At 37.3% G+C, this 14,899-nt stretch overlaps 1 protein-coding gene and 1 long non-coding RNA gene across 3 annotated transcripts; one reads left to right on the top strand and one right to left on the bottom strand.

Annotated features, from left to right (window-relative positions):
• LOC109194190 (uncharacterized) lies at positions 1 to 2,931 on the top strand. The gene is made up of 5 exons (XR_001223544.3): positions 1 to 118; positions 533 to 711; positions 1,323 to 1,497; positions 1,985 to 2,199; positions 2,643 to 2,931. It is a non-coding gene; the product is annotated as an uncharacterized LOC109194190 (long non-coding RNA).
• A 1,282-nt stretch (positions 2,932 to 4,213) lies between these two features.
• LOC100701246 (uncharacterized) lies at positions 4,214 to 8,242 on the bottom strand. 2 transcript variants are annotated; one of them, XM_019354971.2, is made up of 4 exons: positions 7,828 to 7,869; positions 7,071 to 7,181; positions 5,287 to 5,557; positions 4,214 to 5,176 (listed from the first exon to the last, which is right to left on the bottom strand). In XM_019354971.2, exons 1-4 carry the CDS (start codon positions 7,860 to 7,862, stop codon positions 4,982 to 4,984), a joined length of 612 nt encoding a protein of 203 aa, XP_019210516.1. In that variant the 5' UTR covers positions 7,863 to 7,869; the 3' UTR covers positions 4,214 to 4,981. The 2 variants fall into 2 exon arrangements, 1 of the variants encoding a protein (XP_019210516.1); XR_002059959.2 differs by lacking the exons at positions 4,214 to 5,176; positions 5,287 to 5,557; positions 7,071 to 7,181 and adding exons at positions 7,254 to 7,319; positions 8,103 to 8,242 and having other exon boundaries at positions 7,828 to 7,975.
• Between the last annotated feature and the right edge of the window lie 6,657 nt (positions 8,243 to 14,899).

Here is a 14,899-nt window from a genome sequence, read left to right as displayed (position 1 = left end):
GCAGTACATGGTGGTGGTGCCACAAGAGAGTATGTGAGGTTGCTGATGAAGGCCATTCATCAGTCTAACATATTTGAAGGACCGGAGAAAGACAAGAGATTGACCCTCGACACTCATGGTACACCAATAAATTAATTTATTTATTTATTTTTGTAAATAACATTTTAATTTAACAATTAATTATTTATGCTTTGGTTATGTTTGATAGTGACACCTCACAGGAAAGCTAAAATGATCTTTGAAATTTATTTGATTTCAACTTTCTTTTCTATCTGTTATACATTTTGCTCTGTGTCACTTTGGGAATTGATGAGCAATTTTTATTTCTATGTTCACCTGTTTTCCTACGCATAAATTCAAACATATTTTGGGGGATAAACTGTCATCACCAGATTACAAAAAAAATCGACTTGCATCTCAATAGGGATAAATACTTGACATATCTGACCAGACAAGAGAAATAAGATTGAATTTTCTGTGTGTGATGTCACATTTAAAGTTTGATATTTTATCAATGTTATTCCTTTTACAGCCTTGGAGGGGAAACTGTATACACAGATCGCGCGAATGATATCTGTGTGTGTAATCCATGGAGCTGTGGCACCTAATTTCTTTTCAGACAGATTATTCAATCAAATGTGTGGGAAACCTAGCCTTCCTGCAACCTTGGAAGAAGTGGGTGATTTCACCTTTAAGGAAAAGCTTTTGGAGGTGAGTCCTAAATTATGTGTTCAGGAGTAGGGTTTGTAATTTAAAGTATAACTGCCTCTCTGAAACTTCTGAAATCTATAAAAAAAAATTATCATTTGCAACTAACAAAACATTCAAAGCATTTTCATAATCAGGGGTAGACACAAGTGGTCCGCAGGTGCGCATTCGCTGTCCAAATAAAAGACGAGCACCAGATAAGAAGTTGCAACACGCGTTTGCGTACATATAAAAGGCACTGTTTTTGTCCACTAGAGTTGGATTTTCGCGGCATATTCTGCACCACATCTCTGTGCGTTCGTGTTTTTTTTTTTTAAAGCCAGCTCACCTCCTGCAACCACTTTTTTGAGAATTTTTTTGCGTTTCGGACTCCTTCTGACATTTCTTTGGAGGTGGAGGAACACCAAAGTAATTGCTTAAAGGAGCTTCTTCGACATCTTTACAAGTTATAAACAACTGTCTGTCCTCCTCCCAAAAATATTATGTATGCAAATGCGGATTGCAACTTCTTATCTGGTGCGCATCTTTTATTTGGACAGCGAATGCGCACCTGCGGACCACTTATGTGCACCCCTTTTCATAATTACTAAGCATTTTTTTGATTACTGTTAAAGATTAAGAACGCAACAACTGTTGAAGATGCGAAAGCGGCCATAGAGAAGGCAGAGGACAGTCTTGCCATTGTTGGGGCCTGGAGAAACATCACAACACTGAGACAGAGAGGGATGCCCTGGTGCAGTCCGCTGTTGACTTCTTCGTTGAGGGCAGATTAAATGTGGCTTTGCAACAGTAAGTATTACGGTTTTTCTCAATCGCTTTGACATTGTTCCCCACAGCAGGAATGAAAATATATTATTTATACAATCTGTGCAGATAATTAAGAGGCCGATAGGCCAGTCACACTAAATACAATTTGGCACACTGTATTTGTTATTCCTGTTCAGAAGTTGAAAAGGTTGGTTGGAAAGTCTCTTACTTATTTGATAACTGCATTAAGTGTTTTGAAAATTGTATACGTTTTTGTTGTTCAAATTTAGATGATGAGGATGCAAACCTGAGGGGGTAGGGCTAAATAAGTATATACTTCTGCCTACTCTTTTCAAACAACTGCATGGAAAGATTTTATGAAATGTATATTTTTGAAATAAAAATGAACTGAACTGAAAATTCATGTTCTGATGTGGGAATTATGGCAAAGTGATCGAGAAAAACTAAAAATACATTTTTGGACAGATTGGACTGGTGTCATTTTCTCATGTAAAATTGATGTGTTCAGATTCACAGAGGGCTTCAACACCCTAGGCCTCCTCCAGGATATTAGGGCACACCCTGATTTATTCCGAAATCTGTTTGTGGAGGATGTGGAACCTTTGAAAGCTGCTGATCTCTCAGCAGTATTTCAAGTCAACTTTTCAACACCAGGAACACATAAAAGAGAGATCGAAAGCCAGACGATATGCTTCTGGAGAGACTGGCTCATTGATGTAGAAGGTACAATAAATTAGTATGATATGGTCTGTTCTGTAAGATACTGTGCATGACTTTGTGCACCCGCAATTTTAGGCCGCAAATTATCATGACTATGATGCTGTCATTGATAGTCAGTTTTAGGAATAGAAGAGAAAAGCCAATACATTATGTTTAGTTGTAGTCTGAAATTTTTTTTCAAATACCTAACTGTAACAGAACCATGGCAGACCCAACCATGTTTCCATGCTTTTCAGCATCTTTCTTTATTCACTCTTGGCTGCTAATCACTGCTGTCTCACACACACACACAGAGCTGCAGCTTTCCAGTTTGCAGCTGAACAATTCGCCAACAACAACAAACGAATGACAGGACCCAGAACACATTTTATTCTGGGAGGGGTGATTGTGGATGCCGCTCAGACCACGCACCGCCACACTAACACTCAACTGTTCATTTATTTTAGATGGAGAATGTCCTGGAATTTGTTTCTGGATCCTCTTCAGTACCCCCAAATGGCTTTCTTATGCAGCCCACAATCGAGATTCTTCCAGAGAATACATGTAACATTGTTTTGAAATTGCCAGTGCACAAAGATTATGAATCATTTAAAGCACAAATGTGCAATGCTATACTTTGGGCACCAACATTTGGCGTGGCATAGATGGACACCATTTACATTGTCCATTTTGAATACTTCACAGTGCAGATTTTGAGTTATTGCTTATAACTATTTTATGTTTCATATAGCACTATTATGAAAGCTATGACTGTAAGATTAAAAGTAATAGTTCAACACTGAAATTCAATACTTTTTTGTTGTTGAAGGTTTAAAGTTTTATAGACAGGTATCAACAGAAAGTAGAAGTAAAAAAATCAAGACCTACATAACCAGCCTTTTTTGTAGTCAGGAATAATGTGTTGTCAGGACAGTGGTTGTCCAGTTAGTATTGAAGTGACCTTTTCTGTTTTAGTTTATGAAAGTCAGAACATGGTGTATTTAAACTGTCATTGCATCCCATGCTGTTTGTGCTTGAATGCACCGTGTCTTTGTATGTTAGTTCTTTACCATGTAAAATATTTAACTCTTTCAAAATGTATTCTCAAAGCCAACAAGCTTTGTTGTTGTTAAAGGTGTATTCCTTCATTGGAAACATCCAATTGCTGTTCAAAAGTGCTAAATTCATCTGATGTAATGGAAACTACTTGAAAATTCCTGTTATGCATCTTGACATAATTCTCAAAAGGTTGTACACAGCATCACAGTGTTCTTTGACACATTTCAGTGTTGCTATTTGGATAGTTATTTATTGTTCAAACCTATTTTAAATCCATGGAAATAAAACATTTTTTGGGATAATTACAACTGTCTTGACTGTCTTTTTTCACTCCAATAAGTCATCAGGAGTCAGAGCAGAACTTCTATAGAAAATTGCATCATGAGGATGATGATGGTCAACAACTGAAGTTATCCAAGTATTACCATTAAAGCTTTTAAAAAAAATACATATGGATATCTGAAACAGTTGTCATTGTTTGTCATTCTTGAAATTTGCTGCTTATTTTGAGCCTTTGTTCAAATTAAATCAGGCTTCTATGAATTTTTAAGACAGTCATAAAATCTCAAAAAAGTTTAAAGACTGCTCAGACTAAAAGGAGTAGGTTACTCAGAAAAATGGAAATGGCATTTAAAGATGGCAAACTGACCTACAGAGGTGTGGTTCTTATAGATCAGGGGTCTCAAACTTAAATGACCCGTTGGCAACTGCTGGCACTGTCATTGCACTGTAGGGGCAACTTCAACTAATACAAAATATTAATTAATGTATAAGAATACAAAACTGCAAACATGAACGCAGATTATGTTTTGTCACTCTTAATTAAATGAAGCCTTTAATTGAACTACCAGATAAACAAATTGTTACTCTCTTTCTTGTAAGCCATGTGTGTGCACTTCTGCTATCATGTTGTTAGTATTTAACTAATAAAAATGCAGATATAAGTGTACACTTTAGTTTTTGACTCCTGGTTTAAATACTGTTTAATCTACAAAGAACCGTCTCACATAAGTAACATAGACAACCCCTAAACATGTTTGTACTCTCTGCTCATATTGTGAGCATATTCATATGAAATCATTACTTACTTTGGAACTAACTTATTTTAATATTGAATTATATTACTTCATGTAAATATACAGACTGCCAATAGGGTGACGTGGACTGCAAATGGCCCCTGGGCTGCAAGTTTGAAACACCTGTTATGAACCATTAGTGCCAAAATCATTTTATTTCACTGGCTACATACAAACTGATCATATGAGCCATATACCAGCAATAATACAACAATAGAAAGAAAGAAAGATATTAAACTACAAATTATTTAAGTTTAGGTTCTTGTGAAGGACAACAAGTAGATTTAGAAAGCATGTGAGTTTATGTGAAAATGTAATTCAGAATTTGTTTTAGAACACTTAGCAATAGAAGCTTGAAATAAAAAAAGTTAATGTCATTGTAAAAATAAAATATGTACAGCAATACGTCAAAGACATCTGGCAGAGAAAAATAGATTTTTCCTAAACGAGATGGGGTCTTGCACACAGACAGGAGAACTTCATTTTGATACATGAAATAGCAAATATTGAAAAGTTAGAGACTTTCATGGCTTTGCTGAAAAACAAAAATGCTGTGTGACTGAATTGTTAATATGACCCAACATTTTCAAACACTTATTAGTAAATTCATGATGTTTTCCATTTCTTTAATGCAGGAAAAACCTCCTTGCTTTGATGCACGTGCTGGTGAATCACCTGTCCATCATTTCTCTGAGAAGGGAAACAGTCTTAATGTAAACTTGCAATGTCTCTGTCAGTAGTACATTTGAATTCGGAAGTGTTGCCAGTTCTGCTGCCGACAGGGCACGGGGAAGCTCCAACTCTGGGACATAAACTTGATCTGACACAGGTGGCCCTCTCCAGTTGTTTACACAGTCTTGAGCTGCCTGTAAACCGGTATCATTTAATGTTAATTGTAAAATATATTTTATGGTACCGTCTTAAGGTTACACATTTAAAATAAATCACAGGCACTCTAGTCATTGAAAACCATTACCTGACACAAATGCGCTGTACTTCCATCTCTTTCTCTGCTCAGCCACAGCTGAACAGGAGATTGTTTCCACGCTGATCTCAGTGAGTGGTTGTTCCATGCTCTCAGAAACTGTTGCAGATGTGACTGGATGTGTGGCATGTAACACCTGTGCAATGCATATAGGTCTGTGTCCTTCTCTGGACTGAGCCATCCCTCAGCTTCAAGGCGAAGAAAAGTGGTGCTGAAGAGATCAAGGACGTTGTGAAATACATCTCTCCATAGTCGCTCAATTCTAAAACCATAAGAACAGTTAATTAAAAATCCCTGAAACTACTTATTTAATATAATAAAAGACTTTAAAACTGTGGCTTTACATATAAACTGTGGAGTATATATAATTGAGCTATAACTTCGACATTTCAAGATCCCTATCACGAAGTGGTCAACACAGCTATTCAAAGGCTGTTTTCTTGTATTTGTGTCAGTGTATCCGGTCGTTCAGTCTGACGTCACTAGCCGTGTCTGGGCCTAAACTCCGCTGCAGGTCCATATATCAAACGATCACTGTGGCATTACTGAGAGTTGAAAAACTGTCTAAAGTCTTTCATCTTTAATAAAATGATCAGCGTTCTTCTCTACCAGGTGTAACAATTGAGTTTAACATCCAGGCATCCATGAAAATGGAATTTATGACATTTAACGGCATTAGAAGTTAGCAGGAAGTTAGCTCGCTAGCTTCCATCTAAATACAATATAGCATGTCCTGACTGCGGGGTTTTGGAAAAAAATTCAAACGTACAGCTCTGCTATAACTTCCAACATAAATGAAGACAGAAAACTAAACAGCAGTGACGTTTGTAGGGTTACTGAAGTTTGGCTAGCTGGTATATAATGATGTGCTATGTGACCGCTAGCGACACAGCTATGTTAGCATAACATAAACAAGCTAACTTTTTTTCCACTCGATAAAAGTTAACGTGAGTGTTCTCGGTGGTCAGGAACAAATGTAATCGCATGGCAGGATGCTGTAAAAGGACCAAACTTCAGCCAGGAGAACAACTGAGATAATCCATCCACAATACGAGGTTAGTCATTCATATACTGCTGCATGGGCTGTGCTGTAGTTACATCGTAAGGTTTTAAAAACTGAGCTTAAATAAATGATTAGCAGTAATAAAAGCCGAGGGAGGTCAACAGTGATCACTGACTGTTTTAGGAGCTTTTTGAGATTAAATAGAAGAAAATACAAAACATTAAACATGTTAACAACACAAAAGCCATATTAAACGCAGACTACTTTAGGCCCGCAAGTAGGATTCGTCACGTCATCACTGAACAACCGGATACTTGTACATTAACCACTGCATTGGACACTAATGTGTCACTCCATATCCAATTCAAAAGTCAAAAGGTATGTTGTCAACATAAGTGGACATGTAAAACAGTCTATGAAAATTACATGTTTAAAGTCATGAAGTTGAATTTTTTTTCAATGCCTAAAGATGAATAAAAAGTACTTAAGGCAAAAAATACTGATTGACATTTTCATAATTCATGCATAAAAGGGTTAAGGTAAGGTAACATATACATGCATTTGAAAACAACACCCAAAAAAGGCACTACAATTCAAAGATTTTGTTAATCTTTGGATATATGAAGTTTCTGTGTTAATCTAAAACATGTTGTAATGTATGATTTTTTATAATGTGTCAAGATTAAAAATATATAATTAATCATTGCATAACATTTTTTTTCAGTGGCTTTATAATATATTACATCAAGTATTCTAACATATAGTCAATCACCTCTGATTGTGGACACTTCTTCCAGCAATGTGGGACCTCCTGTTGAGCCCACAGTGGGCCACCATAAAGCGTGCCACCAGAATGTTTTCCCCTCCTTTGTCTGAACGGACTCTAGAGGGGATACCATAATGCTGTACTGCAGTCATGAAACTCTCCAGGACAGTTTGGGCTCTGTTGTTGATTGTAGCAGTGAGGTAAACAATGAGTCTGGAAAATCCATCAATGCCACCATGCACAACAACTCTCCATCTGCAAAAATAAAAATACTGTAACTTGATCAGACCTTACAGAGAGAATGTAATTCTTGAAATGCAAAAAATAAACAGAAGTTGCTGAGAATGTCAGCTCTTATAAATTCCCTATACATCTTAAGGATTCAGAAAACCCTACATATCCAAAAAGGATTCTGAATGATTTAACCAACTGATTAAGTCAATGAAAGAAAAATGCTTAATTTTAAATGAATACACATATCATATCAGCTTGTTGATTATGGGGACCCATGTTTTGTAATAGCTATACCAGTGGCATTTGAACAACGTAGGTTTCACACAGGATAAGAAGTTTACAAACAAGCAGGAGTCCTTAATGGAAAAGCTTGCACTTCATTTTCTGCTTAATTTTTTTTTCAGTTCTTCAAAACAACTAATAACAGAGAAGAAAATCCACATTACATGAACTCCCACTTACTATATACACATAGATTTTAGGATTTCACTGCTTTTAACATTTTTTTTAAGTCTTTAAAATGTTCTACCTTATAAGCTTATGGTTGCCGTCAATATGCCACATGCTGTTTGGAGCAGGAACAAAGTAATGCTGTCGCCGTGTGGTTTGCAGTGAGAACCTGCACATCTGTATGCCCTGAGGATCCACACGTCTTAATGATGCCAACACTCTTCTCCCTATGAAGAGAGAGAAACAGTTATAATTCACTTTAAAAGTTAAACAATTAACATAATCGATTTGCATGCTAATATATAGAATGTTACTACTGTTGATGTTTGACAAAACTATACCAATTCATCATACTTGTAACAAAGATTTTTCTTGATCTTAAGTGACCCAGTATCATCTTATATCCAGTGTTGGGATGGTGGTGATGGATATCAGAGACAATAACATCCAAGTCTTCATCACTGATTCTGTTGTCCAAGTCCTTGCGTCTGAGTACACAGAAAATTACATGTTATCAGAACTGCAGCTTTAAATACGGAATAAAAAACAAAATAGATACTAAATAGACTGCACAGAGATTATTCTGACTATAGTTTCAGGGGACATAACTAAATATGACATAAGTATATAAAATACAAAGTCAGGCAAACCCCATCTTGTGTAAGGTGTGTATCACCTTACAGTGTAGCTCCTTAAGACCGTGGGACAAACATTTAGCTATAAACTGGTTAAACTGCACTTTGTTACACTTAATCAGCAACAGTAATATTGTTTACAAGTGAAACGTACCACATGGACCAAATCAACTACATACTAATGTATCCAAACCATTATGTGGTCCTCCATAAACCATCCCCTTCCCATCAGTAGAAAACGTAGTTTATAAATGCAAAATGTAGCTTTCAACATTATACTTCGTTATGCTGGGCTCACACTGTGCGATTTTTTCAGTCGCGCGATTCAGCTCCTGCTCAAACTGTACGATTGACTCGCAGGGGTTAGAAGTTCACAGGTCACGATGCAGGGTCTCACACTATACGTCCCGATGCTCTGATGCGACCTGAGTGCTCACACTGTGCGTCCATAAAAATTAAGGTTATAACAGAAATTCTGTCGCTCGCTCTCCCTCTCTGTCTCTCACTCACACAGACACGCACACCACCATCAACTTTGCTAAATTGCTAATGAAAAACATTGATCAGGCTGCTGTGATTGAGCAGCAATGTAGATCCAACTATTTTCACGGTTGTTGAGGTCGTGATAATTTTGTGAGGCCACATCGAAAAGGCTCAGGTGAGCTTGCCATAGTTCTTGTTACGGGTTCAAAATTGAGGACGAGAGTAAAACAATGATGGTCCAGAAGAGGTCAATCAAACAATTGATTTTAATGAATACACGCAGCGTGGGGAGACGTACACTGGAAACCATCAGTTGTAAATCCCCGACCAAAAATACACTTCAGATTGCTTTTATAACATCAGGGTATTATGACGCCCCTTCTTGCGTTTACAAGCACATAATTTGCATGTACAGAACATTCATGTATTTTAAGAATTAAATGCAAACACAGAGGTTCCTCGTTCTGGCATCCTCTTCCGAATATGGTGATGATCTCAGGCCTTTGAGGTCACCATGGACTGGACATCCTTCTGTCACCTGTAACTAGGCAAACTCAAATACCACAAGAAGCTGAATACATTCAGGCCTTTGCTCAGCTACTATTTTACTGTAACAATATACTCAGCATATGAGTTTTGATATATATGTATTTAACTCAATCATTTTAAAGTAGTTATAACTGCACCTGTAATAAACATGTTAATATTTGATTATGATAACCCCTATAATATAAATTATAGCATAATGCCAGCAGCTTCAATAAATGCTTTGATGAAATGATAATTAATGCAATGATAAGATGATGGTTATGTAAAATAATCCCTGTAATTCTACATTTCCCTCTCTTGACCTCTTGTCCACAAGAGGTCACTATACTGTGTCTTGTGTCACTGCTCGACCCACTCTGTCACCTCTAGATCCATTAATGGCACCATGGGCGCCGAAACCACCATTCCCACGTCCACTGTGTCGCTCTTACCCTCTCTAGCCGCCCCCTGACTCGGCAAATCAGACAATAACCTCCTGTCCTCTAGGTGGTCTAGTAATAAACACCAGCCCCCACTTGAAAACACTTCATGCTTAAGTGATCTCCGCTCCTCTTCTGGGTCCCTCTCTAGTGGAAACCTTCTCCTGTAAGGGATAGAAAACAAACAGCCTCTCTCTGCTACACCTTACTAACCTACTTTGTTCATCTAAGGTTCCTGTCATTATTCATAGTTGGTTCACAATATCATGTTCTGGGCTCTATCCATTATATTAACTTTATTTAATCTCAATACTCTCTATGTGTGTGAGCAACGCTTTCAGTTTTCTTAAACACACCCCGAGTAAAATATACACCATCCCCATGTCAGCCTAAATCTCCGCTAGAAAGCACACTTCAAAATTTTCTATCAGGATTTACGCCTCTTTTGGCTTCAAGCATATACATAACATGCAAACGTTACTGTTAATGGCAGTTAGACAAGTTTCTACAACATTTTGTTTCACCCGGCTCAGTAGTTGCTAAGCAGAAACAAAGCAACATGTGTCCCACCTTTACCCTGTAAAATAAATCTATATCATGTTTGTGTCTGTAAGCATATTTTGCATTCATTCATTACACTCCACGCCATCCCTGCAAGTTAGGAGCTGTAAAGTTAAAAGCTACATAAAGTCCAGGCCTTTGGCCTGGCCTATATTTAAATCATGTGTGTTTGTAAGCGTGCATGCAATTAACCTGCTATGTTCTCATCTTCCCTCAACATGTATCACCTGGACACTCTCACCAGTGAAGCTTAAAACCCTCTTGGATAGAACATCAACTCTAAACAAGCACAGATATGCATTGTGTATAAAATGAACTCAACCTGTAAATAGAGACGTCACTGTTATGACAAACATATTCAATACTATTAAAATAATACTGTACAACATGTTATTAATGCAATCATCATAAGGCAGATTATATGATAGCAATAAAAGAATCTCTAAATCCCAACAGGTCCTGCTTTTAAATCTTCCCTGACTTTCCCTTCAAGTTCTGCTTTCTTAGTACAATCATGAGGTTCTCCTGATCCCATTAAATCTGCCATATTGATTCCTTCATGTGTAAATGTCAGATTTGGAGCTTTTTTTTTTTATTTAATCATCTTCCGGGGGTGAGAGACCTCTGCACAGCTCAGACGCCAGTTGCAAGAGCTCTCTAACATTAGAATCATCAGCTGTGACTTATATGGTGTTATTTTGGTACTTTACACGTCACACAGTCTTGAACGTTGTTTATATGGGGAGTTCCTCTTTTTGTGTCTATATCTATTAATATGCCTTGTGCACTAAAGCTTCCTGTTTTTCAGTCTGGCTGAGCACTTGTTTTTCAGTAAAAACTGGCCTCTACAAGCCTTCATTATTAAAGTACATAAAACAAGATAATGAGCAGATACACATTAAAAATATTTCATATATACAGAGAAAAACCCAACAATCTTGTGACCCCCTACTGAGCAAGCACCTCGGCAACAGTGGGAAGAAAAAACTCCCTTTTAACAGGAATAAACCTCCGGCAGAACCATGCTCAGGTACGGGCAGCCATCTGCTGCGACCGCTTGGCGTCAGCTAACAGAGACTTCTTTCAACAGAGAGACCTAATATTTAATAATCCACATTTCACTATTTTGTTCTTCGGTTCAGATTTGGATTCTGTATTGTTCTTTATTTGTTATTATTTATATTTAGATTGTTTATTGCTAATCTTGGTTTGTTGTTGTCTGTTTGGGAGCTGACATAGTCTCTATGGATAAGCTTCTTTTGGTGGGGTAGCCTCAGGAGAGAAGCTCCAGAGAGGCATTTTCCATGTTAAACACTAAAATATAACAAAAGAGATCTCCTCAACGTGTTGCATATTTTCAATATTTCCTTATTATTTTGTCATAAAATAAATCAACCAAATAACTTAAGCTGTGTGACAGCACCTTGCGTTTACGCCGGGCTGTGAGCTGCCCTGAATCTACTTGCTACACCCCCCTTTCACCCAATTTAATTTCTCAATCTTAGTTTAAGCTATTCCTGACCTTCTCCTTCTCTCATCTGATCATCTCAAGTACGTCCTGTACCAAATTTGCTTCCTCTTTTCAAGTCCCACATTTAATTACAAGCTCTAACACATTTGCCCTATATGGCTGTCTCGACGTGTTTCCTGTCAACTTAACAGAGTTATTCTCAGAACTCAGAGCTGAGGTTCCCCTTTCCTAAGTCTGTATGTTCTACAAGAGAGCAAGTCGGTAAACAAGTTTATCATCACAAAGGTTGTTAGGTAAAGGTCACGTAGACATTTGCTTAGTAACCCTAAAACAGCACATTTCATGTAGCTAATCGCATATATATACAATTTTCCTTTGACATATCTGTATGTGCACGCCTAAATTATAACCTCTTATTCTAGAAATCAAAAATAACCCAAATGTCATCGAGTAATCCTAAAACCCCTTTCAAATTAAACCTTAAATCCTATAACTCCCCCCTTTTTGTGACACATCTCATGTGTTGCAAACTCAAAATCCTTCACTCAGGTTAGGGAATTAAAAGAAAAGGTTAGTCATATCATATTAGGTATACATGCTCCGGACCTTCAAACCTGTTTTTAAGGAATGAAATCAAATTAATCATCATGTCAAATCTTTTCTTGGCTCCATCCACAGCCTGCATCCTTGGAACATCCTAGAAACAAAAACCTGTGTGTTAACCAGAACTTCACATTTCATACTCAGTTTCCCCACTTATGATCCAACCTGTGTTATAAAAGAAAACGTAAAACAGAACAGTTATCAGTCATGTGTCCAACCTTAGTCCAGTCTTTATCTCAGTGTCCAGTCGGTCCAACCTATGGTCTGCCTGGTCCGTCCATTCACCTGTCCATTTCCACACATTCACTCACACGCATTAACATCAGGTATTGGTAGACTTCCACACAAATAATCAGATTTTCCACTTTCCGTAAACTCAGTTTATTTATATAATCATTTATTTTCTTTTTACTTGTTTCTAGGAAAATAATTCTTTGTACTTTTGGACTGGATTGGCTCGCTGCAATCCTTTTAGACAGGGACTCACAATCTGATCAGATCCCCACACGTGGCCTCTTTCCTTCGCCCATTGTAATCTGGAAAAGGTCACCTTATTTTTTGTTTTCCTGAGACTATTGTCGGCGCCGTTATTCATTGTTTTCTTTTGCAGGCCTGCTTAGAACAAAATGAGAAAAAAGAGAGAGCTGAGTATTAGCTCATCAAAGTACAAAACAAAATCACCTGACAGGTTTTTCTTTCTAAGTGCACTGTTACAAACCCCCCTTAAACATGTCCATGTTTATTAAAACTCCCTCTTTAAAAATAAAACAACAACCTCAAAAATCTTCAACAATCTGAAATTTCACCCATTCAACACACTGAAAACCTCGTAAAAAGCTTCACCGTTTTGTACACAATATCCCCTTTTAAGCACTTTACCAAACTCAGATTCAGCCTAACACCTTATAACAATGTGTCAACACTAATTTATAAACCTCTTAATCAAATTTCCACCTCTTAACAATCTACCCCTCCTTTAAGGCCTCAATCACACACACACAGCAAGGTCCTCTGTCCACATTCACACGAGCTCTCGAACTTTTTGCATACTCAGCCATATCTCAACAATTTAACTTGGCAAGAGAAATACTTTTTTAAACCCCATGCCATTATTCAATTATTTTCATTTTCCTTCTATACTAATCACTTGTTTTGATCACTCAGTGCAAAAGCACTGCTAAGTCACTCTTTTTAAACTACTTTAATCGCTTTTTCGTATAACTGATTTCCTTGTCATCTAACTTCTTTTGAGTTTTTCCTCAACGCTTCTTTATCCAAGTGTATTTTATTCAACATCCACACCATTTTAACACTCCTGAAATTAGCCACCTTATTTAATTACATATGTTTGTATTCGTAGCCAGGTTTTAATCGCATTAATCTTCATGAGCTTATCTTTATAAGGTTAGTGCATTTTCTGTTTGTATGTGTAATTTTATCAATGTTTCTTTGTGATCCCTGTGATCTTGTAAATGTTTCTTTTGCAGTGTTTCAGACTCCTCTTGACAGGGTGTGTTTTCTGTCTTTGGCTCATCACTGGTCATTGTTAACGACCTTTCCCCTATGCCTTTGCGCAGCGGCTTTACCTTTTAGTCCCATCTCCTCCAGTGACTCCAGGCTCACTTAGGGACTTAGCGAGCAATCGTGACTGTGCCTGCCTTAGGTTGTCCCAGGGTATCGAGGTGGGATCTTACCCGTCATGGGCTATCCAGCCTTCCATGCTCACCTGATACGGGGGCCAACTGGGCAAGGGTGTTATCAGGCCTAGGGGACACACTGGTTTTGTAAATTAAAGGAGTGTAAACTGCTTTCTTTATTTCATGTGTGTATTAACTTTCCAACAATAATGTCACATGTAACAGTTTGTGTACGTGCGTTTTCAATTCATTAATGTAATTATTAGTTCATGTATTTATTTTCCTCGGTATGTCCCTTTTCTAAAACCTGTAATTAATGTCATTTTATTACTTTTAGTTAAGCATGCATTCGCTTCATCTTCTCATAATTTAACTCGTCTGTCTATTTAGTTTTACTAAGTCTTGGTCTAAAAACAATACACCCTCTTCTCACACAGACTTTTAAGTATACTAATTTTGCATTTGTCAGTTTTTTTTTTGTTTTTTTTTGTTTTTTTACTTTTTTTACTTTTTTTTTTTTTTTTACTTCATTCACACAATCCTTTCATAATCGTCTCACACACACTGCTTGTTTACAATCAGGAAGGGGAAGTAGACAACCCTCAGTAACTGCGTCTGTCCTCTTAAAAGAGAAGAGAAATAAACACATATGGGACAATTCTCCCTATATTAGACAAAATGTGACCTTTACTGTCCGTTTCTAAGACATGTTCTTCTCTACACACGACTTTTGGCCTCCAGAGCATAAAACTTTGAACACAATCTTTTACTTTACCAGAACTAGTGCTTTACC

The sequence above is a fragment of the Oreochromis niloticus genome, linkage group LG9 (assembly GCF_001858045.2).
Source record: "Oreochromis niloticus isolate F11D_XX linkage group LG9, O_niloticus_UMD_NMBU, whole genome shotgun sequence".
Classification (NCBI taxonomy): Eukaryota; Metazoa; Chordata; class Actinopteri; order Cichliformes; family Cichlidae; genus Oreochromis; species Oreochromis niloticus.
The sequence above is the reverse complement of the archived record's forward strand: the minus strand, read 5'-3'. Positions and strand labels throughout refer to the sequence as shown.